The sequence below is a fragment of the Mercenaria mercenaria genome, chromosome 2 (assembly GCF_021730395.1).
Source record: "Mercenaria mercenaria strain notata chromosome 2, MADL_Memer_1, whole genome shotgun sequence".
NCBI lineage: Eukaryota > Metazoa > Mollusca > Bivalvia > Venerida > Veneridae > Mercenaria > Mercenaria mercenaria.
Window position 1 is genome coordinate 32,706,182 of NC_069362.1, and position 27,235 is coordinate 32,733,416.

A 27,235-nucleotide genomic window follows, 5' to 3' on the forward strand; every position below is an offset into this window, starting at 1 on the left:
TCCTGACGCCAATTTTTATTTGACATTTATTTGGATTACGTCATTTGCGTCTGTCCCTAATGAAACAACTCACAGCGAAATTGTAGTTAAGTTGTAACCGGTAATGTTGTTTTGATAATCAGGTATAAGTATTTATCTTTTGCATGGCATATTTACATCATGAATCAAAACTTTAAATGCTAACAGGGACAAGAGATAACAATAAACAGGACATTCCTATGTAACTATATTTTAAAGGGTTACAATGACATTTTCTTATTTTTACAGGCAAGTTATTAGGCCATTGTAGGATCGCTTAGACACATGTCGGATACTTATTGGATCACAATGCGGATATTCTACATTTTTCTCGTCTTTACGGGTAAGTATATAATATGAGAGCTTGTAGACATCTGCAGCATTCGTTCAAGTACATTGTGCTGAAATTTTATACACGCGAGGTTTTTATATTGAGATTATGTGTAGAAAATATATAAAACGAAACTCAAAGAGACGTCGATCCAGCCCGCGCCGAAAGTTTGTTGATATACTTAAACTTTAATATGCTAAAATTCGGAAATTTATACGTTTTTGAGCGGGAAAACGTAAGACGATGTACCACTTATTATTCGAAGGGGTTTTCACTGAACATTTACTAACTGAATAGCGAACAGTGCAGACCATAATCATCCCGTACGGACGTGCAGGCTGATATTTGTCTGCACTGTACGGCGAAGGCATACTCACTTGCCGCCAGCAGGCTAAAGGTTAGTGTTACAAGTGTTTCAATGATGTTACTTATGTTACGAGTTTCTATTTGTAGTAAAACTGTTTTACACCATTACTTAAAATTGACAAAACTACGGCATCAGTAATGCAATAGAGATCTATTCAAGTTACAAGTATGTTACATGGATGTTACATGGATGTTACAAGAATGTTAATTATAATGCTACGAGTGTTTGAAAATGTAGGTTTAGTTCTAATAAAATGTTACACCTGTTACCTCCAATTTCTTAAAATCGATCAAAAACCGTCACCAGCAGTGTTCTATAAGTGTTACATGGATGTTACTTGGATAACGAGTGTCTGTAATGAAGTGTCTAATTACGCATGCCAGCCCGGAACCAGAAAAAAATTGTTTGGGGGCACCAGTTTAGAACGAAAGCTTTATCGGTGAGGCACATAGCACCAAGGGAGGTGACGTCCCTTTGTGTTAGGGGGTCTTCCCCTTGAAAATATTTAAATGGCGGCGTTGGTGCACTTTTGGGATACAGTAGGGCCCGGCCCTGGTTCCGGGCCTGCCATGTTACACTTCATTACCTGGAAATTGGCCATAAGACTGTTTATGATAAGAAGTGTATTAACAAAAGAATATAGCTCTATATTTATGTTATGTGATGTAACAGTGTGTGACTTAATGTTATTCTTGTAACAAATACTAAGAATGTCTCCAGTTTGGGCAAATTTTGTGTTCTACATTAATTCCAGGCAGTGGTTGCAGTTAACTGCAATTACCTCATATAACGGCTGTATTAATTCCAGGCAGTGGTAGCAGTTAACTGCAATTACGTGATACAACGGCTGTATTAATTCCAGGCAGTGGTAGCAGTTAACTGCAATTACGAGATATAACGGCTGTATTAATTCCAGGCAGTGATAGCAGTTAACTGCAATTACCTGATTTATGCTAAACTCCTTTTTTCCTCATTTCAGACAATTAACAATGCTGTTTTCCCCGAATCCACCTGTTTTGGTGGCATTCCCAAAGTCATAAAGGAAGTCCTTGACTTGGGAATTTGATAATAGTTAAATCTTCTCATTTTGCTATTGCTGGCTTGAATATTAGCTATTGTGAATGGCTATGGTCAGTTTTAATTATAGATATATAGGTCACAGGGGTCACTGTTTTTACATAAAATTATATGAAATTATTATTTTGGGTTGAATGTTCAATGTCGTTTTTATTTAGAATGTCTAATGTCGAATGTTTAACTTCTCGCCAACTTCACGTTTTAAATGTTTAATTGTGTACTCTATTCCAATGCGTTATATCGAATGTCGAACTTCTAACCAACTTCACACACTTTCTTATTTCTATACAGAAAATCTGACCGCTGTCGATAATCTGCTTGAGGCATATTGTTTAGAATAAGTAAACAGACTTTATTATACTACATTAATAATGTTAATCCGAAAAAACTGCCAGTTTTGATAAGGATCGCAAAGAAATTCCGTTATTTTTATCAGTACAATACGTTGACTTTCTGAAAGACGTGATATTTGCAATTAGACACTAAATTTTGCTGATATACAAGTATGTATATAATTCTGGGTATATTATATCTTTATATATCCACCCATTTTGCTACGAACGAATCATTTACCATACTCTTGTGTATGCATATTCTTCTTTATGTATATACGTTTGGACGGTGGTCTTGAGTCATTTTAGTTTTCTTCTTACATGTATAAGCATAATAATATGTTCTCATATTGAATTTGAATGCGCGGTACCTTCTGACTCGGGAGAAAACTTATATCCCAGATAACTTTTTTGCAGAAGTTTACTTCAATATTTACAGGCTAAAGGAAAGGACGTATCTCCCGAATTACCAGATAATGACTCAAATGACAATACAACCTAATTCGTCTGTAAGTTAAAGAGTACACGTGAAGTTTAATTCTGTAGTGTTGTTTTAAGGGGGTGTTTTGACATAAGAGGAAATGTGTGTTAACACAGAGATTCTTTCTCTCAGTTCTGTTCACACTTTTACACATGCGCGTTCCATGCCAAAGCGTAAATGTATTATGACCCCATAACGGATTATTCAAAAGGAAATGACGTCAATGTGACAAAAACAAAGCTGACATTCGGGCGCATTACCTAGACATTTAATGACATAGATAGACAATATATTTATTTTTCAGTTTTTACACGTTGTATGCCAGAACAGCGCTAGTGCACGTTCATTTAGTGTTATAAGATCTCCAGAATCCACCGTGATACATTAATATCGCTACCGGGTCCGGGCACCAACCAATTACACCGGATTATATATTTCATCGACGGACCAATTTCTAATGTTTGTTAAACTTGTGCAACCCTTTTGTATTATCACACTATTGCAGAGTTACCGAATGTATTTTGATGTACCGTAGTATTAAATGTCTTGATGGACTGTTGGTTCGCTGTTGTATATATATGTGTATCTTTATACTCATGTCTTCATGTACATTTACTATTATGTCTTGTGTTATAATTACAATAAGATATTACTAAACTAAACTAAACTTACTCTGGATTCTGCAGATTTTATAACACGAGAAAGTAAAATATTAGAAACTGGTGATGCATAATAACGTAAAAGCTTTCTTCGAAACAAACACCTGACAGATATGTATTGGTTACACAAAATTCTTATATAACGACTTCAAAAATATCATGTGTATTTTAGATGGCCAATTGTAATTTTGCGTACTTGAAAATTCCTGTTTCCTTCACAAGTATCAAAAGTCAATAGTTGGTTATTAACATCAGCCAGTGCATGCTAACAAAGACATTAGCATTATAATGGCGTATCAAAACTAAACAACATAATAATATATAGAGTCATATACTAGTACGTGCTATCAAGGTAGGAAGATTCATGGATTTATATACATTTGCAGTTCTCGTTTTTCAGCAAGGGTTGCTGTAAATGCCTCTCCACTTACACAAGAACAATTAGACACACTTGCCAACACCATGAACATTACAGTGAAAATGCTGAATAATCTACGAGATAATGAAATACCACACACTTTAAGAATATACGTAAAGAATGTCGGCAACGAATATATCCCGGCTTCAGGATGGCGTCTGTATTTTCACAGCATGTATCTTTTGTATCCAGATATTTTTCCAAAGAACAAGTCAGTTCAATTAGAAATCGAAAATGTTAATATTGGCATGATTCAGGGGGATTTATATTATCTTGAACCCTGTAGAGGGTTTGTGAAGATACTACCTAATGAAGAACGGGAATATGACATCACTGCCGCATGGTGGTCGATCTCTAGAACTGACTTCATGCCTAACTGGTATATAGTGTCTAAGGATTCCTCCATCAAACCGCGGATAGTGAGTTCAACCAAAGATTTAGAGTTGAAATTTGTAGAACCCTTTCATGATGTCCGACAGTGGAAGAGGTTCGCTGCAGATAGGTATAATCCATTTTCAGCCCAAGAAAGATTGAAAAGAATCTTGGTTAAAGACAAGAAAAGGGTGAGTTCAAGTTTCTTAGAATTTAAACTGTGTTATTGGTTTGCTGTCTATTTTTTTTTTACTTTTACCAAATATATACGTTATCTGCATCTAATCTAGTATATAATAACGTTACACTGTATATCTAATTGAAATAGTATTTGACTATTAGATTTTACATGTAGTTGGATTTAACGGCACACCGGCATAATTATAGATCATATGGCGACTTTCCAGCTTTTGGTGGTGGAGGAAACCCCAATGTGCCCCTCCGGGCATTATTGCATCATAGGTGGGCATCTGGGTTGAAGCATCGGCCTTCCGCTTGATGGCTTCCTCACGTCAATTTTTACAACTTATGCAAGGTTTCGAATCCACGGCGGTGGTAAGTGATTCAAGGTCAAGAACCTTAACCACATACCGTGGAGGAGTCATTCAGCAATTCAACATTTAGTGGAGATTAAAGTATATATAATATTTAATGTACTCTTGAATTAAGAAATTGTACTTCATATATGATACATAATTCGCAAGCATTTCACTTTAAAGTGTAAAGTATATTCTATTTTATCAAAATACAATCGGTTATTAAAATTTTAGTCAGCACACAGACAAATGTTTGTACATTCTGAAGCTGTTACTTTCCGTCAGGTAGAAAAGCTAGTCATACCAACACCTTTAAATATCGAGATAAAAGACAAAGGAACTATAGACAATGTTAACAATTCCTGGACAATATTCTCGGCAATTATCGAATACACACCTGTTGCCGTTTATTTGAGAGGTATACAATAATTTATAATTTTATTATTCTACTTCAAAGAAAGAAATTGTAAAATATCGTTTTGAAAATGTACTTAAATGAAAACATGTTTGTTATGTATGCTGCTAATAAATATATGTAATTAGTTAAAAACATATCATTCGTATTCCTGGTGAATGTCTACCAGACTTGCGTATATGAATGAGAATAGTGACGATTAATTCTCGTGATTTTCCGCCTTTGATTTTACAAATGAAATTGTATATAAAACAAAAATATCTGTAATGATTGAACAGGCGTCTTGACTATAAGGGACCAAACTACATCTAGCCCCAGTGTCACGAAAAAAACTTAAATGATTGCTTAGCTAAGTCTACTTTTCAACGCTTGTTTTTGCCATTTATACGTCTTCAATTTTAATTTTTTTCATCTATATAAGAACCGTATATGACTATTTCATAGATCAAAACACAACAATTCTGAATTTTACAGAAAACGAATTTCTGTAAAAGCACATATTTTCGCTGGGTCAAAATTTTGTGAATTATAAAGTTTGAGTATGTTCGCGAGGTTTAATATTCGCGATTGTAATAAATGCATCCTACTTGAATTTGAATTATACTAATTGTGATTATTTACGCCAGGATCAATTTTCGCGAAATGTAGGGCCTCGCGAATATAGCGAAAATTAAATCCTCGCGAAAATTTCTTCTTTTACAGTATATAAAAAATTCAATATACTAAAGCAAATACTCAAGTTTGTTATGTCGTGCTTAAACAGAAATATAATATTTGCGTGCCTGAAATAAGTACTGCAGACAAATACTACTAATATCTAACTAGTATAACGTAGATATAAATACATTGCTATAGAAAAAATCAACAATAAATAACAATAACTTAAGCAACAGCATGATTTAAAAATGCCCCGATTTCACGAAAAAACTTAAGCTTGTTAATTGACTTAAGTACGTTAATTTGCTTAGGAAAAGTTAAAAAAAAAAACTAAGCAAATTAAGGTACTTACGTCATTTAACAAATTACAGAAGTATTATTGTGAAATTGAGGCCAGTCCGACACAGGTGACAACAAGAGTAACGACCTTTAACATGAGCACATATGCTACATCCTTGTTTTCAGACGTACTAAAGATTGGCATTGCTACTGCACAACAAACCAAGAATGTTATAATCCTAAATACCACAGACGTGTCACCAACTCCAGAATCCTACACATTGCGTGTAGACGCAAAGAATAGTATCATTTATCTTAATGGCAAGGATTTGGATGGGGTTTTCTATGCAGCCCAGTCACTGAGGAGTATACTAGATGGTTATAATAGAAGAGATATACCAGAAATTATGATATATGATGAGCCAAGATTTCACTATAGGGGCATGCATATTGATGTAGCCAGAAATTTCCATCCTGTAAGTGATATTAAGAGGCTTATCAGGTCAATGGCAATGTATAAAATGAACAAGCTACATCTTCATTTATCCGACGACGAGGGATGGAGACTGGAAATACCCGGTCTACCTGAGCTCACAGAGGTAAAGTATTAAATTTGAAAGAAAAATATGTAATATTTTATGATCAGGAAAAATGAAAGGGTGAGTGTTTCCGGAAAGAGGGCATGGGAAAGTGATGGAATTAAGAACAGTGATGAATTGTTATTGTAGCATGATGGTCCGTAGTAAAAGTATTCCTTGTTATTAACTGCTCATTATACGTACATAAGCTCACACTGACAGTCTAATCAAACGTTTTAAATTTACTTCAGGTTTGCGACATTTGTTGTAACTAAAGAAATATAGACACTCGCGCATATCTTAATTTAAACAAACAATATGAACTAATCAAAGATAGAAGTAGAGTCTAAAGAAAAAACAGTTAATAACAGAAACGTGAAAATACTTCATATACACGTATCAGTTCAACATGGAACTATTCTAATATTTTTCAGAATAATAGTATAAAGCACAGCCACATTTACATACATATTATGATATATGCAGACACCATTAGTTGATTTAGGTTGGGTAATGTTTATTGAACAATTAAATCTAATGTGTCTAGGACAGGCGATGTCGAATGATTTTTACATTTATCGCAAATACAAAACTATACTTAAATAAACAAGTAATTAATCACTATCATGTGCATATTACCGATCTCGATTTCAACAATTTCAATCGATTATGATTTAGGTCAGTGAAACAGTAAATCATAAGTGAAACATGTCAGTGTGTAATCCATATTTAATCTATGTTTTAGATTGGAGGCCGAAGATGTCATGATATCACTGAAAGAACATGCATCATACCTCAGTTTGGATCCGGACCATCAAATTCAACCCCTGGGTCAGGCTTCTTTTCAACAACAGAGTACAAAGAGTTACTTCGATTTGCTGAAACTCATCATATACAAATCATTCCAGAATTTGACATGCCAGGCCATGCTCATGCTGCCATTGCATCGATGGAGGAACGCTACCGAAGATATCACGTGGCGGGAAATGAAAACGAGGCTTCTAAATACAGACTCGTTGACCCTTATGATAAATCAGAATATTTTTCAGTCCAGCAATGGCTTGATAATGCTATTAATCCGTGCGTCGATTCGGTTTATACGTTCATAGGAAAGGTGATGGATGAAGTAATTGAGCTACACAAAGAAATTCAACCACTCGAAATTTACAATTTTGGGGGAGATGAGGTTGCAAACCATGCCTGGGAAAAATCACCAAAATGTACAGAATTGATCAATAACCATCCACAGTATAAAGATACGAAAGGTTTGTATCAATATTCATATAATCATAATGATTACAGAAATAACATATATAGCTTTATAAAATTGTATGCGCAAACTTTTTGAAAACTATATGCAGAAACTTTTCACATATACGAATACATAACATATGCACGAAAGGGATAAGAATGAAATGAATTACCTAATCTTTTTCCACCCCTATCCCTTTTTCTAACCCTTTTTCTGTATTTTGTATAAAAGCAAAATGTACTTGTTGGATATTTGAAGCAACCCTTCTATAATATTTTTTCTGTTGTCGGCCTACTGTGCAAATGCGTGGTTCTATAGCTGCGTTTGTGGTGCTCAGTGCTTCCAGGAAATCTACGCTTACCTTTAATCTTTTACAATGTTCTTAAGCCTATATAACAACGATATATTTACATAGGCGGAATGGTAATACAAGATATTAAGATATAGTGTATAGTAGATGAATAAGAGTATAAAGGCTACTGAATATGAGTATGTCAAACATATATCAAGAAAGGTACTTGATGTTTACGATATAGCTAAGTAAGCTCAATAAAACCGAGCCTGCAACATTTTACTTTTGTCGTCTTTAGCGACCACAGAGTTTCCAATTTTCTATTTTATTAGTATTTAAAAGAAGAATGATTTATGTATCTAACTTACTTTTATATGCATATGTATGCTCTTACTTTTTAATAGGAAGAAAAAGTATACAAATACTGTACACATTTTCAAAAAGGTGTCGGTAGAACAAAAATGTTATTAGGAAAAAAGATTAGATCAATTCTCTACTAATCAAAGGCTTGTTACTTATATATATACTTATAATATGTATATCTTAGACAGGTCTTATTAATCTCTTAATATATAACACTTATTGAAATCCAAATATTAAAGGTTAGTCATAGGACAAAATGTCCTACCCGTCATCAACTGCTTAGTAATACTAAGGCTTACAGCTAGAGCAGGGCGGAGGGTTATACTCCTGATCTATACAAAGAGGTTTTGAAAAAGAAACAGATTGCTTTCTCAAATGAAAGTATACACATATATAAAAATATAAAGATTGAAGGAAAGAAAAAAAATCTTTTTTTTTTTTTGGAATTTCATAGTTTAATTGATTAATATTAATTGTATATATATTCCAAAATATTTATATATATAAAGATTGAAGGGAATGCCTTTTTTGAAATTACATAGTTTATAAAGTAACATTACAACTTGAAATTCAATCTTTTTTCACGCTATATTAATATTATCCGTATTGTTAAGCAAAAATACATTTTGCATATGTATATTTTTATTTATTCTGCCCAAGTAATTTTGCTTTTGTAAACAAAGTGAAGTACGAGCTCAATAATCTTTTTCAGACATCAAGTTGTATTTTGCTGAAAGGGTAGCCACGTTGGCTGCAGAAAGAAATTTAAGCCTTGTTGGATGGGAAGATGGGTTTGCAGATGGTCAACATATCCCAATACAGTCGCACGACCTTAAAACGAGGAATAACATTGCAATTCAGGCGAATACAATTTGGGAACTGGGAGGAGGCTCACAGGCTTATAAACTAGCAAATGCCGGGTATAAGGTATATGAGCACAAAGTATATGGTATATGTGAAGACACACTTAATGATGAAACACTAATTGAATATATAAACTAATAATATACACTTATTTGTTTATCAGTGTTTAACACAAACTCAGATTTTTATAAGGGTAATTTTTCAAAACTTGATTTTCCTATCTTAGTTGTCTAAGACAGAGTTATTTCAGTGTGAGTATAAATTTGATACTTTACTGAAAAAAAAATACATGTATTGAGGTGGTGATTGGTAATACAAAATTTTATAAAAGTTAATAAAACAGGGATGTAGTTCTATATAATTGATATGTTTCTTTATATACTTCTCTAACAAAATCAACGAATGTAGTATAATGTTGTTTCAATATTAAATACCACCTTTAAAGAAGTATGTTTTGAACAGGTAATTTTAGGACCAGCTACAGTTTTATACTTTGACCACCCACAAGAACCAGATCCAGAAGAACGCGGCTTGTACTGGGCTACACGATTTACTGATACTCTTGAAGTTTTAAAGTTCATGCCAGACTCTTTGTATGATAATATATTTGAAGAAAGAAGTGGAAAGCCAATTACAAAGATCGACATCTGTGGTCGAAATTTTGAGAAGTGTGAAACTCTACAAAAGAAGGAAAATATAATTGGTAGAATTTGAGTTATTTCAGTTTAGAAAGACTTTTGAAAAAGGCCAGAAAGAATATGATACAAACTAATAAAGAAACTTAAAACGCATGACATGCATTTTGAACAATTAATATTTATTTACTTTTTGACCAATCTTTTCTGTAAGAATCCATTTCATTTGTTTTGCTGTTCCTATAAAGCACCATTCATAGTATACATCATTCTTCAGTATCTTGTTTAACAACATTTAACCCTTATCCTGCTAAATTTCTATAAAGAACTTGTCCATCTTCCAATTTGGAGAGAACCATTAACTGTTAAATGGGGTGCTTACCAAAAAGATCCTGGTTGAATAGCAAACAGTGCAGATTATGATCAGACTGCACGGATGTGCAGGCTGATCATGATCTACACTGATTACAAAGGCAAAACCAATCGTGTCCAGCATGGTAAGTTTTCATATTCAAAATACTTTGTTTAATTTTGAATCGATCTTTAACTTATCTGATAGGGTATTTGTCATTGCGCATTTCATCAACTTATACACCAAAACGTTTGAAAATATTTGGCTTTATTTGCTGAAGGGTTCTTATACAACGTTTAAGATATCTAATCATAAATATCTTTATTTGGGACATAATTTTATACAACGAAAAAATCAATTTTGCAAGAAATTGGCATTATATTCTACAGTCGCAGAGAGAGAGAGAGAGAGAGAGAGAGAGAGAGAGAGAGAGATGAAAAAAAGTTGAAATTGTCTTTATTCTCTATTTCGCGGTTGAATTTTCAAGTCTGAAATAACTGTTTTGCCACTGCATCAACATCTCCACTCTACAGAGCGAGACAAGGTATTCATCAGCGGCAACCTACAGGATTTAAATTATGTTAATACCAGCATCCTCGGTGAAGGTTTATTTCTTTTTAAAATCATAAGGAATGGGTCATTTAGATGTTATTTCTGCAAGAAATGCACTCAAAATATAGTTTCAGCTTACCATCGAAATACTAAAGAAGTACTGTAACAGTAACAAATAAACAGCGGCCATTCGAAGTTTTAAATTTCTCAGTTAACATGTAAAATAATGTCTTTTTTTTATTTTAACATAGGTATACAAGGGCAGATGTTTAGTGAGACGATACGTACTAGCAAAAATATTGACTACATGATTTATCCTCGACTTATCGCGCTTGCTGAAAGAGCATGGCATAAAGCCGTCTTTGAAGACGATTCCTTTTCGGAAGAAGAGAGAGAAAATAAATTAAGTCAAGAATGGGAGGCTTTCGCTAACACCCTTGGATATAAAGAGTTGAAAAGATTAGATGATATAGGCGTGCAGTACAGGGTTCCACCACCCGGTGCAAGGTTGAACATACATTATTTTATACATATTAATACAAGCATTGCAATCATGTTTTAAAGAAAAGGTCGTGCATTTTATGATGAAAGTTTGGTCAATAGAACTGTAAACAAAGTATGTCGATGGTATCTCGAGGTAATTTATATCTTTTTTTTTTTGTTTGTTTTCAGAGTAGACAGGAATGGAGAAATTGAGATAGCGACAACATTTCCTGGACTTTGTGTACAGTATAGTTATGACAATGGAATGACGTGGTTAAATGTTACCGTAGAACATAATATACACTGGCAGGATAATTCAAGTCTCTATCTAAGGACAGTGTACGTGGCCTATGTTTTCATGTTCTCCATATACATTATATCTGCTTAAATCTAAGGAATTCTAGAGGAAGCGTTTATATTACTTTACACTTTGTCTTGCATATAGAGGATATTTGTTTGTTTTGAGTGAATATGGAATATATCTCACTGAGAAGAGAGAAAATTTCAAATATTTTTAAGAACGCGTAGCGCGAGTGAAAATGTGAAAATTTTCTTATTTCGAGGTGAGATATATTCCATATTCACTCAAAACAAACAAATTTTCTTTTTATTTTATGCTTAATTACGTTCAGATGTGCATTTTGCAACAAATTGTAATCTCAGTGCGGGAAACAGACGCGCGTAAACAGACATGACGTCAGACGTGTTGTTACGTTATAAAGACGCACACAACATAAAGTTCCATTTTATTTCATTTTTGCTGCATAACGTTATGAAATTCTCATTAAGTAAAATAATTTGAATCGAACAATTTATACTATAAAGAACAAAGTGCGACTACACGTTTCATCCTGTTTTAAGCAAATAATTTAAAATTTATACACAATGTACAAGTAGATCGGCAGCTGTATCTCTCACAGTGTGAAAATATAGATTTCATATTTTCAGTGTGACTGATGAGATATAAAAATATTTATCTGATAGAATACAGTATTTCATTAGTTAGTATAAAATAAAAGTCGTCATTTGACGCTCTGTTTATGTATGTGCATCCTTTTTTATTATAATGCCACAATCCTCATTGTTATAGGTCAGCCAACACAGAGAGATTTAGCAGAGTGGTTCAGGTGTTAAAGGGTATGTAAATAGATTTTAATTATATTATTAAAGATTAAGCACTAATAGAAATTAAATGTTTATTTCTATCTTCCTCGCCATTATGTACTTTAGAGAGACATGTCATGCCTTATTTAGTCGTATTTCCAAGCAAGGGGAATGCTCTATTTAAAGTATATAATGGAAATATTATTACATCGGACAAATTATAAATATAATTAATAAAGGTACATACTCTGCAGTGATGTTGTAAAATGAGATACAAAATGACTCTAAGGGATTTCACTCACTATGAAATATAAAACGACTTCAAGCCTTGAATTATATCACAATTATGAAGCGGTAGTAAAATAGAAGGTCACAGGTCGTTCAACACAACAAAAACGAAAATGTTGCAGACTCGGTTTGATTGAGACTGTTCATGGACGGTAGCGGAAATGCTTGCTACCGTCCACGCCCTCTAGCCCCGGGTTGAGCAGAACTCAACATTTACATATGCTAAAAGTACAAAAAACAATTTTAGAGACATCCGCAGATGTGTTCATACGGCAGTACACATGGAACCTTCAATGCTACACTAGTGTGTAATTCCATGAAAAGCGGCGTATGGTCCCCAGTTAAAATAATTGGTTTGCCCTAAACGAGAAAACAATGAGCAGAACTAAACAAACGGGAATTTAGAAAGGGGATCTGAGGTTATGGAGCCTGCATATCACAGGACCTGCCAAAAGACAAAATTAAAAAGCAGGCACCATATCCAAGGGGTGATTAAGCAATACCCAAAGCTATGAAAGCGGGAGTATTGGAACCACCCAGGCCGAAATGTTCATGCTGAGAAACTAAACAGTACCAGTAACACGACATGAAAGTCGTGCTGAACGATCTGAGAAGATCGAAATATAAAACAGCATAATATCTGTATTATATATTAATGTTAATTATAGGAAATGCCTCTGCAGTGTAAATATTGTTCTGAATATTGAAATTGATGAATTAACGCACAGCTTTTATACAGTATTCGACAGTTGTTTTTAAACTTGATTACATCATTGTTTTAATGAGTATGTTTGTATTTCAGTGCTACATTAAATATCACTTTATGTATCTTTACCTCGTTATTTTGCACTTCATTAGATGAACCACCTCAATGGTCGGACCAGTCATTAATAGATTATATTGCGGACAACATTAATGTACACGTTGAAGTTATAGATAATCTGGAGAAAGAAGATAAATTTTTACCAGTAAAGCTGCAGCTTCGAAATGATGGAAGTATAAATGTCCCTGGAGGGACATGGAGGATTTATTTCTACAGGTTTCATTTAATTTAAATGCAGAATATTAAAGCATAATATACGTTAGTTTCCTCATCAACTTTCGACCATTTAAGATCTAAATGTCCATGTTGTCAAATGCCTAAAAATCAATTGGACATATTTTATCACCCTTGTTATACAAATGCTGACTGAATCGAGTACTAGTTATTAACAGATATATTTTACGAAATTGTGTTAAAAATTCCGGGGGTGTTTACACAATAGAATTGTGAAATTATGCACTTAAAAGGCAATTATACAAGTATACCAAAATGATATATTTTGCACAAAACAATGTAAAGTGAAATGGAAATAAGGTAGAATACAGCTTTTTTGTTAAAGGACAGCAACAAAATTTACATTTTTGTAAATTGGGTTTCATTTTCAAGAAGATGATATGCAGCAAAACAAGCATTAAAATAATGATGTATTGTTGTAATTGTAATACAATGTAATAATGGCGCAGATATGTTTAAACTTAGTAAGCAAAAAGCTTTAAAAAATATTAAACGATCGGCCCATCAGTGGAGAATATTTTTGTAAATATCTATCTAAAAATAAATGACTTATCATACCCCTACATAATTAATAATTTATCTTTTCGCAACAGTCTTTATGGATCCAAGAGCGAATCATTATCATGTGGTTTAAAGGTTGGACACGAAAACGGGGTACTGTATTATTTCACACCTGATTTGATTAATTTTCCGGGTATAGCACCTGGAAAAATATTATCTTGTTTGTATCACAACAAATACTTTCTGTCAGCACGTTCAGACATGATGCCAAACTGGTATGTAACGTCGCTGGGAATGAAAGCAAAAGTACTGAAAAGCACGGAAAGTCAAAGCTTGGACTATGTTGGAAAATTTGATACTCCTGCTAAATGGAAAAGAGCAAAGGAGGACTTGTATGATCCTTATTCTCCCGAAACAAGATATGATCTTTATGAAACTACAGACACCAAAGAAAGGCCGCACATAGTTGTACCAACGCCCGTAAACATCACGAAAAATGAAGGCTCAAGAATAACATTTAGCTCAACGGAGTGGAAGATCGTTGAATCTAGTGATTTTCGTTTTGAAGCAGAATACTTAGCAGGTAGTTATATCAGTCAATCGTTTGTATTTTTAACCCTTAGCCTGCTGCAGGCGAATTTAACAGCCTTTGCAAACAGCTTGGATCCAGATCAGACGCCGATTAAATCGGCGTCTGATCAGGTTCTAAGCTGTTTGCTACTCTGACAATATTTCTTCCAATTTTGGAGCAAACTGAATGAACTTTACAATTTTAGCAGACGACATTTCCAGCAGACGACAATTTATCTAGCATGCTAAAGGTTAAACAGTGCTTTTAGATACATACACCAGAATCAGCTTTGTGCGAATATTAATACCTTATAAGTCAATGTGTAATGCAATGGCTATTGTAAAGACAGATCATTAAAAAATGTTAATAAATACAGTATTTCAAAGTCATTATCAGATATTCGTCTACATTTAAAGCTATAAAACATATATAATTTAGCAGGTTTTGTTTTGAAATGAACCCGTGATATAATTGATATTTTATAAACTTTTTGTTCGTTTCAGTCAAGCTTAATACATCCATTATAAAAACGGGGCAAATTAACAAACTCGTTAAATTCGTAAAAGAAGATTCTAGCGAAAAACATCTAGAAGCATACAATTTAGACATCAACGGAAAGACACATACAATTACAATTACTGCTCAAAGCTCAGCTGGAGCTTTCTATGGGGCTCAGTCTTTGATCAGTCTGGTTGAAGGTGACGGTGGAACGTTGGAAGTATTAAGCATTAAAGACAAACCAAGGTAAGCATTATTTGATCGAAATGCGTATAATGTGCGTAAAATGTGATATATAAAGTCTTTCCTTTCGCTGTTACCGATAAATAGGAAAGTTAACGTTAAACCTATCGTCACGTTAATTCCACAAGCGTATAACTTCATTGTTTTCTTTTTGAGAAAAACGCGTATAAAGATCTGACTTGAACATAAAATGGGTGAGTTAGACGTTTGTGCCACAGCAATTTACCCTCTTATGCTAAACGCATATAAGTTAGAGCATGTTGTACAGCGTTTGGAGACGAATCCAACGGTACCAAACACTCCATTTTGTCAAAACTGAATTTATACGCTTCTAGAATTAAGGTGACGCTATGTCCTATTTAGAAAAAAAAACTCGATATCACACTCAGTCAAGCTGTAAGTAATATTTTTGCAAATTTTGTACAATAAAAGGAAGTTCTACAGGTTGCTCAACTTCACTAAAAAAGAAGAAATTTTACAGGCTCGGTTTAATTGAGCATGTTCCTGGACTGCAGCGGAAAAACAAGTTAACGTCCGCGCCTTCTAGCCCGGGCCGAGAGGAAATCAATATTTGCACTAGTTAAAGTACCAAAATATATTTTAGTGACATTCACAGGTGTGATTATAGACCTATGTATATAGAACCTTTATTGATAAACAGAGTGCCGTTCATGATAAGTGCATTATGGTCCCCAGTGAAATTTATGGAATTGCCATTGTAAGATGCTTTTGAGTACCAATTTACGACCATCATACATCAATCAATATTATGTGTGATTTGTTGATGAATCCCATAAATTACAAAGCAGAAATAATGATATTACTTAAACTCTTCCGATTAATACCAGTAGATGGCAAGCATTAAATTCGTGTCAGGATTGCATGTGACTAGTACTTGACTCCACAGAATGTTTTATTTGCCGGTCGAAACTCGTAGAAATATTGACTTTGCTACAGAAACTTGCGGATAACGACGATGTTGTTATTGTTCTTATCTATCTTTGTGCACGGCAGTCTGTGAACACTGGCATAATGTACCCATGTCTCTCCTCTATCTTACAGATACAGCTATAGGGGTGTTATGCTCGATACCGCCCGAAATTTTAAGCCAAAAGAATGGATATTACACTTCCTGGATATCATGGCAATGTACAAACTGAATAAACTTCATTTCCATCTCACAGATAACGAAGGATGGAGGTTAGAAATACCAGCTATACCAGAATTAATACAGGTATAGGCTCAGTTAGAAAACACGCATTGGATGCTTTCTTGTTTGGATACTAATTTGATCTGTATATCTGTAAATAATGCATCAAACTTTTTTATTAATTTTAGACAGACAGACAGACAGACAAACAGGCCGACAGGCAGGCAGACGGACGGACAAACAGACAGACAGATATAATAGAACAAAATGCTTCAAATCGTTTAAGATAACACAATATTTTCGTCTTACTTCTTTACAGTCTTTACTGTAGCGATCGAATTGCCTGCAATCGTTGATTAAATAGTTACCTAGTACGTAAACGTAGATGTTTTATAAGCAGGGAGAAAGTATTTTGTCGACCTATTGTATATTTTATACTTAGATTGGTAGCAAGAGATGCCACAGCGATTACAAGGGTATCTGCACAATTCCACAGCTTGGATCTGGACCAGATACAACTACGTCCGGTTCCGGATTTTACAGCGCAGAAGACTACAGAGAAATACTTAAATATGCAAATGATAGACATATTGAAGTTATACCGGAAATTGAGACTCCTGGACACGCGGCATCCGCGATATCTGCGATGGAATATAGAGATTTTGAAATAATGAGAAGAGAACAACATAAAAGCCCACATATACCAGAATCATATCTGCTCAGTAAATATATTGACAAGAATATAATATACAGCTCACAGAAATGGTCCATGCACGCGATTGATCCATGCTTGAACACCACATATAGATTTGTAGAGACTGTAATTGATGGGCTGATAGACCTTCATCAACCAGTCCAGCCTCTTTCAATAGTTCATCTTGGAGGTGATGAAGTTCCTTCCGGTGTGTGGGATACCTCCAAAGCTTGCGTAGATACGCTTGCACCAGGGCAACAAATTAAGTGAGTTTCTTTTTAATGCAGAATGTTTAAATAAAAAGAAAACAAGTTAGCTGTAAAAGCATCGACATAGGTTTTAAACAAGATGTTTGCAATTTCTAGTGAAGACACTTGGCATTGGAGCGGCTTATCAATCATTAAAATGTTTTCTCACATTTTCACCGTTTTTGCACTCGTAGAAAAGTTGTACTCAGAAGTGAATCACCGTAAACAAATCGAATACAGGGTCAGTTGAAACCATCATTGTTATATATTTCTAATTTTCTTTTGACCAATTGAGAGATTTTCTTCTTTTTACATTACATGGTTTGTATTAAACGCCCCTGTCATTGTCTCTGTTATATTTGATCACTGCAGGTCGTTCAGCACGAGATTAATGTCATATAAGTGTACCGTTTCATTTTTCAGCTTGTCCATTTCGGCTGGGTTGGTTCAAATTCTCCCGCTGTAATAGATTTGGATACAACACCAAACCATAGAAAAGAATGTACATGTAAATGGAACAGCATATAAAACATATATATTACTCTACAAAACGATGCTTAATTTACTGACATATGTATTAAATTCCAGATTTTTGTACACGTAACATGTTTAAATGTTGAGTTTTTCCAATCCAGAGCCAGAGGCGGTAGACGTTAGCTTGCATTTCCACTACCGTCCGTAAACAAGCTCAGTAAAACCGAGCTTGCAACATTCTCATTAATGTCATGTTTAGCGGCCTGTGGGTATCCGATTATTCTATTTTGGTTAGCATTATGAACATGGAAGAGTTGATTTACTTTTAAATTGTAGTACAAATCAACTGAAGCGAATGTTTCTGAAGCGTGTTGCGAGCATTGTTGCTGACAAGGGTTTAAAACTTGCCTCGTGGGATGATGGTATATATGGCGATGACAAACCGAATCCCATTACAGACTATAAATCGTAGGTAAATTTGGTATACTTTTGGAAATATGCATGTTTTTTGCCAACATAATTGTGTCTGTTTTCATAATTACCTTTCGCGAGTTATCAGTTTAAATATAAGGATTATACATGTGTATATTTTTCACATAAACCCAACGACTCTTTTGACAATAGCTGTTTAATATGAATTTCATACCACTTCATTAGATTGAAACATTGAATTGTATGTTTTTCAAGATCTATAAAATTGACTTTTGAATTTCCAACCAAGCATGACACGATTTGGTTGTCGATCTATAAATTGACTTTTGAATTTCCAATAAAGCATGACTCGATTTGGTTGTTAATCTATAATATTGACTTTTGAATTTCCATCCAAGCATGACTCGATTTTGTTGTCGGCGCGTCTGCTGGTCTCTTTCTAATAGAGAGATTTTCTGATAACCTTTCTGAATACTAATGAAATCTGTAAGAAGATCCCTGGGAAGTATAGAATGCAACCAAGCAAAATAAAACTACATTGAAACGTAAAATATCAACAATTAAAACAATAGGTGGTGGTGCAATGTTTTGTGATAGCTGATAACGGAGTTCCATCAAAGCAAGGAATGTACAATAAATCTCTGTTAAATCAGTGGGTTAACTTGCTGTGTCACATTTTGATGTTAAATAGAGAAAGTTCTAATAGATTGTGTCCGTTTTGTTAGTAATTAACAAGATCTATCAAACTAGAGAAAATAATCACAATTTGCGGTGCAAATATTTGCATTACCTGTGGACCTTATTATCTCCCTTTTGCAAGTTACTGCTAAGTACAATAACAAGAAAGACTCTGTTTGGCACAAAGATATCGGTAGTCAATGGAAACTATTTGACAGGTCTTTAAATAGTGTTATAAGAAGGCTTGGTTCGTTTGTCAGTTAAACAAAGAAGAAAAAAAGTGCGATTAACTTGGGTACTACGCGCGAACCGTTGCAAGTCCACCAAGACGTCATATTCTGCCCATTTCCGTCAGGTTAATCGTCTAATATGAATATACAACGGCTCGCCCATAAGACACTTCGCTAACATCCTCGTGGTTAAATTCCTGTGATTCCGAACAATTAGCTGTAGAAATTCGGGTGATAAAAAGCACAAGGGCCTTACTGATTTTGGCTTAAATTGCTTTTGAGTTGAACAAGGAAGGAAATATATATTATGTGATGAATGATGGTTTTGGCGCGCGGATTGGTAAGAGAATACCAAGACGCAAAAAATGAGATTTGCCACTTGATGACCATTCATTACAACACGAATGGATGTCGTTCAGCATAAATTTGACCATCACATTTCAGGGAATATGTTAGAATGAAAATCGTCAAGGTCTTCTCGCGATATATTGTCTAAATGCCCCTGAATTGTTGATAGGGAATTCCTATTTCCGGTTTTAAATGTGTTCAGAAACACGTAAGAACCTCGAGTTTTGGACGTATCTCAAATCTAGGATACGATTTCCCTACTGGTTAATGAGTTCTACAGCGACTTCATATACCAATGACGTTATCATTTATTAAGTGTGGTTAATCGACTTTGGTAATGTAATAGGATTTTTTTTCTAAATATTAACGTCTGACCATTTACGTCCATTTTTTTAATTAGTAAAATTTGATAAATATTCTTTTTCTAAGGAACCACATGAATATAAGAACAAATGTATCACATTTGCCAGAGTTTTCCTTTGAAAAATATTCATTATTCATCATGTCATTAGAAATATTAGTTTGTAAATTTATTTAAACCTCCTCTTGCCTATCATAGTTGAATAACCAAGACATACTGGAAATAAATGTATTCAAAAGGTACACGCAATTTTAAAAGTTACATTTTGGTTTAGAGTGTTAAAATATTCTTATATCTGTCTAATGAGGAGGTATCGGGAGGGGGAGGGGGTGATGTGGTTGTCGGGGTAATTGCAATTTTTCAAAAAAAAATAAAAAATGCTGTAACATATATTTCCAATATCTAACTCTATGTAATTGGCCTGTTTGTTTCTTGAATAATCTCTTAGAGAATACAGGAAAAGTGGAAAACGTTTAAATATAATCGACCACCTTCAACGGTTGACGTCTCTGAATACGCTGTGTACGCTATAAAACCTTAAAAACGTTAGACGCGCAATGCCTAACACTGGTAATTTATTCGAAGTATATTTTGAGTAAACATTATGCCATCAAATTGTTGCATGATGTACGGTTCAAAACGACCAATTTGACTGTAGTTCAGCATGGTTTCGATTGTTGGGCATGTTAGAATGAAATTTATAACGGCTTTCTTTGGTGTATCATCCGATAATCCGCGCCCGCGGTGTATCGAACAGATGCTTGAATGTTTACAAGTTCGTTTAAAGTTCCTGCACATCTGAACCCTGAACTGAGGTATATATCAGACAATAAGCTACGTAAAGGCTTTGATGATCTAATAAACATAATATCCCTATGACACTAAAGTGGTCAAAAAAGAAGTTATTTCATTTGATAAAAAAATCCCCTTTTATGTCCCATCGGCATCGATGTTGTCTAAACATGTTTGTTCTTCTCGGATTTCATAACGCATATTTTGAGAGTCATCATGTGATCATAATATCTGAGTAATTATATGAAAGTTATTTGTTTATATTAATTGTTAAAAAGTTTATATCAATATAATTTTATTTCAGTGAAGTTTACGTCTATCCGTGGGATAATCGTGGTATAAATACAAAGCGTCCGTCAGAATTTGCAGACGCAGGGTATAAGGTTAGTGCTTGTTACAATATCATTGCTTTTGGCGCCCGTGTAGTATCTCGTTGTATTCCAATCAATATTGTTTTATTGCATCATTTTCATCATGCTCATCCCAACCGATAGACCTCCTTTAATCCTTTTTTTAACGTGGAATGCTGTAATGATGGCTGCTTTTTTTTTAAATGTGGCTTCCGTTCCATTCTTTTCTCACCATCCTAGTAGTGTTTTAATGTGGCTTCTTCCATTCTTTTCTCACCATCCTAGTAGTGTTTTAATGTGGCTTCTTCCATTCTTTCCTCGCCATCCTAGTAGTGTTTTAATGTGGCTTCTTCCATTCTTTTCTCACCATCCTAGTAGTGTTTTAATGTGGCTTCTTCCATTCTTTTCTCACCATCCTAGTAGTGTTTTTGCGAGTGATTTCTTGCTCTCATTTAACAATCACTTAGTGTAAAATATACAATAAAAACCAGACTCCTTTAACATTTTGTTATACAGCGACTACTCGTGATCAAAACAACTAAAATAAGTTAAAAGTTACGATGCTTTACACAGTGGTATACCACGAAATAATCAATGAACTACTTCTTTACTGTTACATTCTTCTATAACAGGTAGTTCTTCCGTTAGCCACGCATTTATACTTTGACCATGCTCAAGGTCCTGACCCTGAGGAGAGGGGTCTTTATTGGGCAACACGCTTTATAGACACACACAAAGTATTTGGTTTAATGCCCGATGATCTGTACGCCAACATCGACGTTGACCGTTATGGACGAAAAATTGATATGAAAAGTATATGTGGAAACAAACCATGTCCAACAGTTAATAAAACGGATAATATTGTTGGTAAGTAAAATCCTTTTGCAAAGGGATATTTAAGTTGAAGTCGATTTGCTACATTAATAATGTGTGACAGTGCATGATCAGTCTCTAAACAAACCATGTCCAACAGTTAATAAAACGGATAATATTGTTGGTAAGTAAAATCCTTTTGCAAAGGAATATTTAAGTTGAAGTCGATTTGCTACATTAATAATGTGTGTGCATGATCAGTCTTTATAAATTGTACAAGAGAGTTTTAAGTTTGTATGTACCTTTGTTATCCGGGATTAACCTTGTTTTAGGCAATATATGCACAGCAAACATTCATCATTATACACTTCCAAGTGTTATGTATTCTTGATACATGCAAAGCAATTTCTAAGGACAATACAGATTTTAGGATGTTTTATATGTACATTGAACGTAATTTTATTACTCTCTGGTAAAGAAACAATTGCTTTTCCCACAAGTAATTTTCAGATTAAAGGCGTTGTCAAATAGATTAAAAATCTGCTTTTTACTAGGAATTGCTCTATTATTTGATTATGTAAATGATTATTTAAAAGGTATTGAGGCCTGCATGTTCTCAGAAACAATGCGAACTCGAGACCAGTTTCATTACATGGCTTTTCCAAGACTGCTCGCTCTTGCGGAACGTGCCTGGCATAAAGCACCATGGGAAGACAATTCAGATGTTTACAAAAGAAATGCTGAGCGTGACAGGGATTGGGAAGAATTTTCGAATAATCTTGGATACAAGGAACTATCAAGACTTGAGAAATATGGTTGCTATTACAGAATACCGCCGCCTGGTGCAAAGTATGTACTTATCAATTTTTGTACGTTTACGTTTTTGTACGTTTTTTTAAATATTTTTATGTATACCAAACATGAAGTTAAACCTAGCCACATTCCAAGTGATTTGAAGTTTTACGTTTTATTTCTTCCGTTACACTTCGACTTGACTTATTTTGATTGGTAAATCATTTGATCTTTATATCAATTTTTGACGGAAGCGCACTCATAAACACTCGTTTATAATTTAACTCATGTGTATGAATATCTGTGATATTGGCATTGGTTGATCAAGAATAATGATAACTTTAATTATAATTTTAAAAAAATGAGAAAAGCTAGTTAAATAATAGTTGATTTCTGAAATATACAATATTTCCCCTATTCAAGTTATATGCCGAAGTTAATATAGCTATTAGTCAGAAATACATCGGAAACCCTGGTAATATAAACATTTAAATCAGATATCTTATCATATACAAGTGATGAATTTATGTTTCAGACTATGCGGACTGTTTGATATCATTTGATTTTATCTATTACTATTTTTTATATCATTAAAAGTTGATTACTTTTTTCGATAGGTGACTCTAATAATTATTTTTTTTTTTCAAAGTGACGAACTTTATTTGTAAGTTCCTTATTTGTCATAGTTATATAAGAAGTAGTCGTTATATCTAAGTTTAGTTCAAGCTAAAAGCAAATCGATAACATTTTGCACTTCCATATAACCAAATAGTATTTGCGACTGTAATAAACAGAACTTGTTGTTTTGGTGTAAGTTGTTAATGTAAAAATCATTACAGAAAAGAAATGTGTTTTTGTGTATATAGTCCTTGATTCTGTTGGTTTAGAGTTGAAGATGAAGTTCTGAAAGTGAACACTAAATACGCCAATCTTCTAGTTGAAGTAAGCAGGGACAGTGGAAAAACGTGGAATGTTTACAAGGCAACAAAAATAAATCTCGGATCTAACAAAATCCTATTAAGAACAAAGTAAGTGTATTATAACACACACTCTGGTACAATGTACTGTTTTCTGTCTAAGAAATATATAACTCTAAAATAGTTGGACATTTACTGTACAATCAGTATTATAAACAAAATGATAAATTAAGTACATTTGTATTTTACTGCTGATCTATGGAAAATATTGTTGCTTTTCCTCTTCTATTGTATCGATGTATTTACCACGCTATCTTTGTAAACCTTTCAAGCGTATTGCAAAAATGATATGAGCCGCGCCATGAGAAAATCAACATAGTGGCTTTGTGACCAGCATGGATCCATGCTGTTCGCTTTCAAAGTCTATTGCAATTAGAAAAACCGTTAGCGAACAGTCTGGATCCATGCTGATCGCAAAGCCACTTTGTTGGATGGCGCGGCTCATATAACTTTTATTTTCAGATCAAGAACGTCTGGGGTTACGAGCAGACCTATTCAGGTTTCTTTGACAAACGTTTCTGCTGCAGCTAAACTTTCCAGTTGTACCCCTGCAGTGTTATTGTCTTTGTTGTACTTTAATATTATGATCCGATATTTGTGAACTTGATTAATGATCACTTATTGTTTTAACCAGCAAGTCCGAAACAGGTTTTTTATTCTAGAGGTCTCGGGCATTGAAGTAGAAACGTCTTAGTTTTGATGTCATTTTGATTCGGTTTATTTTTTTTAAAAATTGATACAGTCGACATCGTACTTGCGACCACCTCTATTAAGCGATCTTTGTATTAAACGACCAGCCAAAAGCCCTCCCGAACGTTTTCAGTATATATATTCATTCCATTAAACGACTCTTTTATTAAACGACTAGCGACCACATTAATGTAGTCCCAACAGGTAAAATATTCGACAAAAATATCTATTAAGCGACCGGGTACCAAAATTCTACTGGGCATTTCTTCATCTGTGTTATTAGCGAGTACGTTTTGCACGTGACTGAATGCAATTAACCTTTGTATCAGTCAAACTAACAAACAATCTAGCTATAATTTTCATGGTGTGTGGACTTGAAAAAGTGTTCACGATCACAGTTAAAACAGATTTTAAAACCATACATGTATGTTCATAATAAATACAGTTACATTAACAGTTTTTACAAATAACTTTCCTTTTCATCTGACTGAAATTCATTAAGAGACCTTTCCATTAAGAGACCACTTCTTAGCAGTCCCTTGGGTGGTCTCTTAATACAATGTCGACTGTATTAAAAAACGATACGTAAGAGATATGTCTATGTATGCTTAAATATTTTAGAAATTTCTTATAGATCCGAAGACAAATGAAGTCCAAATGTGTGTTTCAGCACATACGTGTTTTCTTAAATGTTTTCTTGGACACAGAATACTTTCATCATATTTATGTAAATTATGAATATTGTATAAAATTAATCGTTATAGCAAAATATATACTATTTTAATTTAGTTTATTGTAGAATAAACTGTCTGTAAAAATTGAAAATCGAAAAGAGAATTTAACACTTACATGACAGGCTTTGACACAAGTTTGGTTACTCATTCGATGATCAAATAAGGAGAAAAAAATACACCTAAAGTACTAAAAAAACAACAATCTGCTGCGATGGCAAAATAGGAATCAACTATATTAATATTGAATTAAATCATGTGATGTAAAGACTGACCAAACTAATTTCGTGAAACAATTAAAATAAATTCAGATGTTTTATTTAATGATCTGATTTACATTTGGTCATTTTTGATATAAATCTTGATTTAACCATTTTTGAAATGTATTTTTTGTGTTTATTGGTAATCAAGGAAGTACAGTGAAATTTTGTATCAGACATAGACTAGATCCTAGAATGTGATATATCTTTTTTACAGTTACAGTCTATATCCTATGTTTAATATTCATAGTCTGATAAATTTAACATCGTTTCTCTGAAAAAAATCTCTAGAATAGACTGGATTTTGACTCTTCGAAATTGAAATAAACAAACAAGGAAAAGCTGTAGTAATATCTTTATTATCAGTGCAGTAGCTAGTCTGATACTTTTAACCGATTGTTCCTCTAAAAAAATCTCTAGGATAGACTGGCGTTTGACTCTTCAAAATTGAAATAAACAAACAAGGAAAAGCTGTAGAAATATTATTATTATCAGCGTAGTAGCTAGTCTGATACATTTGACATTGTTCCTCTAAGAAAGTCTCTAAAATAGACTGGTTTTTGACTGTACGAAATTGAATAACACAAAAGGGGAAAAAGAAATATCTTATTTTCATTTATTTTATTTTATTGGGTTTAACGTCGCACCGACACAATTATAGGTCATATGGCGACTTTCCAGCTTTGATGGTGGAAGAAGACCCCAGGTGCCCTTCCGTGCATTATTTCACCAGAAGCGGGCATCTGGGTAGAACCACCGACCTTCCGTAAGTCAGCTGGATGGCTTCCTCACATGAAGAATTCAACGCCCCAAGTGAGGTTCGAACCCACATCGATGAGGGGCAAGTGATTTGAAGTCAGCGACCTTAAACACTCGGCCACGGAGGCCCCATCTTTATTATTAGCCTAGTGGCTAGTCTATATAAGACACTGCAATATAGAGAAATCATTATTTTCATTTAGCGGTACAAATAAATCTATTTGATGCATTAAGGGGACTTAAACATGTTGTGCACATCAAAGGCATGTCTCAACATAATCCGTCATGTGTAAAAAGTCCTTACGTCGTTTTAGGCTGCAAATCTATTTCTAGAAATACGTTTAGATCTACATCTTGTTTTGCATAATATAACGAATACTACATCACATTTTTGACCAAATGTTGTTTACGGATCAATCAGTCAAAAAGGATTTTAAGACAATATTGGCACCAGTTCCGCGTTTGTCCATTAAATAATTTTGTCTGTAAACTTGTATATAGACCTGAACAGCATGAGAATATGCTACGAAACACTTTAACGAATAGTAAGTGGAAAAACAAACGTATTTGACACTTTTCACACTAGTTGCTTTACACAAAACTTAAAGTGATAAAGCTTGAGGACGATGAACACATAACTATGAGCAATAAACCTATGTTTTCATTGTGCAACCAGAACCTCGCAAATTTTAATCGGAATAAGTTTCCTTCATATGAATTGCGTAATCACATTGAGGTCTTCCAAGATACAAGAAGTCTCTAGACACTTATCCTCAAGTATAAATTAGGATGTTTTTTTTTGCACCCGAAAGTTTGTAAAATGTTGTCGGAAATGTACAAAAAAAAATCGATTTTTCACACACCTGGTCACATGGCCTCTA

General features: G+C 34.0%; 1 protein-coding gene across 1 annotated transcript; it reads left to right on the forward strand.

The window, feature by feature from the left end:
* The first annotated feature begins 267 nt into the window (after window positions 1-267).
* On the forward strand, window positions 268-26,179 carry LOC123563659 (uncharacterized). Its single transcript, XM_045356579.2, has 21 exons — window positions 268-361; window positions 3,666-4,246; window positions 4,877-5,009; window positions 6,129-6,541; window positions 7,266-7,785; window positions 9,140-9,354; window positions 9,754-9,994; window positions 11,082-11,337; window positions 11,503-11,652; window positions 12,404-12,450; window positions 13,564-13,744; window positions 14,356-14,846; window positions 15,338-15,578; window positions 16,638-16,809; window positions 17,168-17,685; window positions 18,478-18,609; window positions 21,287-21,365; window positions 21,965-22,199; window positions 22,742-22,994; window positions 23,825-23,965; window positions 24,377-26,179. The coding sequence occupies exons 1-21, from the start codon at window positions 304-306 to the stop codon at window positions 24,513-24,515; spliced, it is 5,196 nt and encodes a 1,731-aa protein (XP_045212514.2). The 5' UTR covers window positions 268-303; the 3' UTR covers window positions 24,516-26,179.
* Window positions 26,180-27,235: the final 1,056 nt, after the last annotated feature.

Excerpts from the sequence above, each read along its gene's own strand:
- LOC123563659 (XM_045356579.2), top strand. The coding sequence starts at position 304 with ATGTCGGATACTTATTGGATCACAATGCGGATATTCTACATTTTTCTC. Across the intron at positions 4,247-4,876 it reads TGGTTAAAGACAAGAAAAGG|GTAGAAAAGCTAGTCATACC; the intron begins GTGAGTTCAAGT and ends ACTTTCCGTCAG. Across the intron at positions 21,366-21,964 it reads TTGCAGACGCAGGGTATAAG|GTAGTTCTTCCGTTAGCCAC; the intron begins GTTAGTGCTTGT and ends CTTCTATAACAG.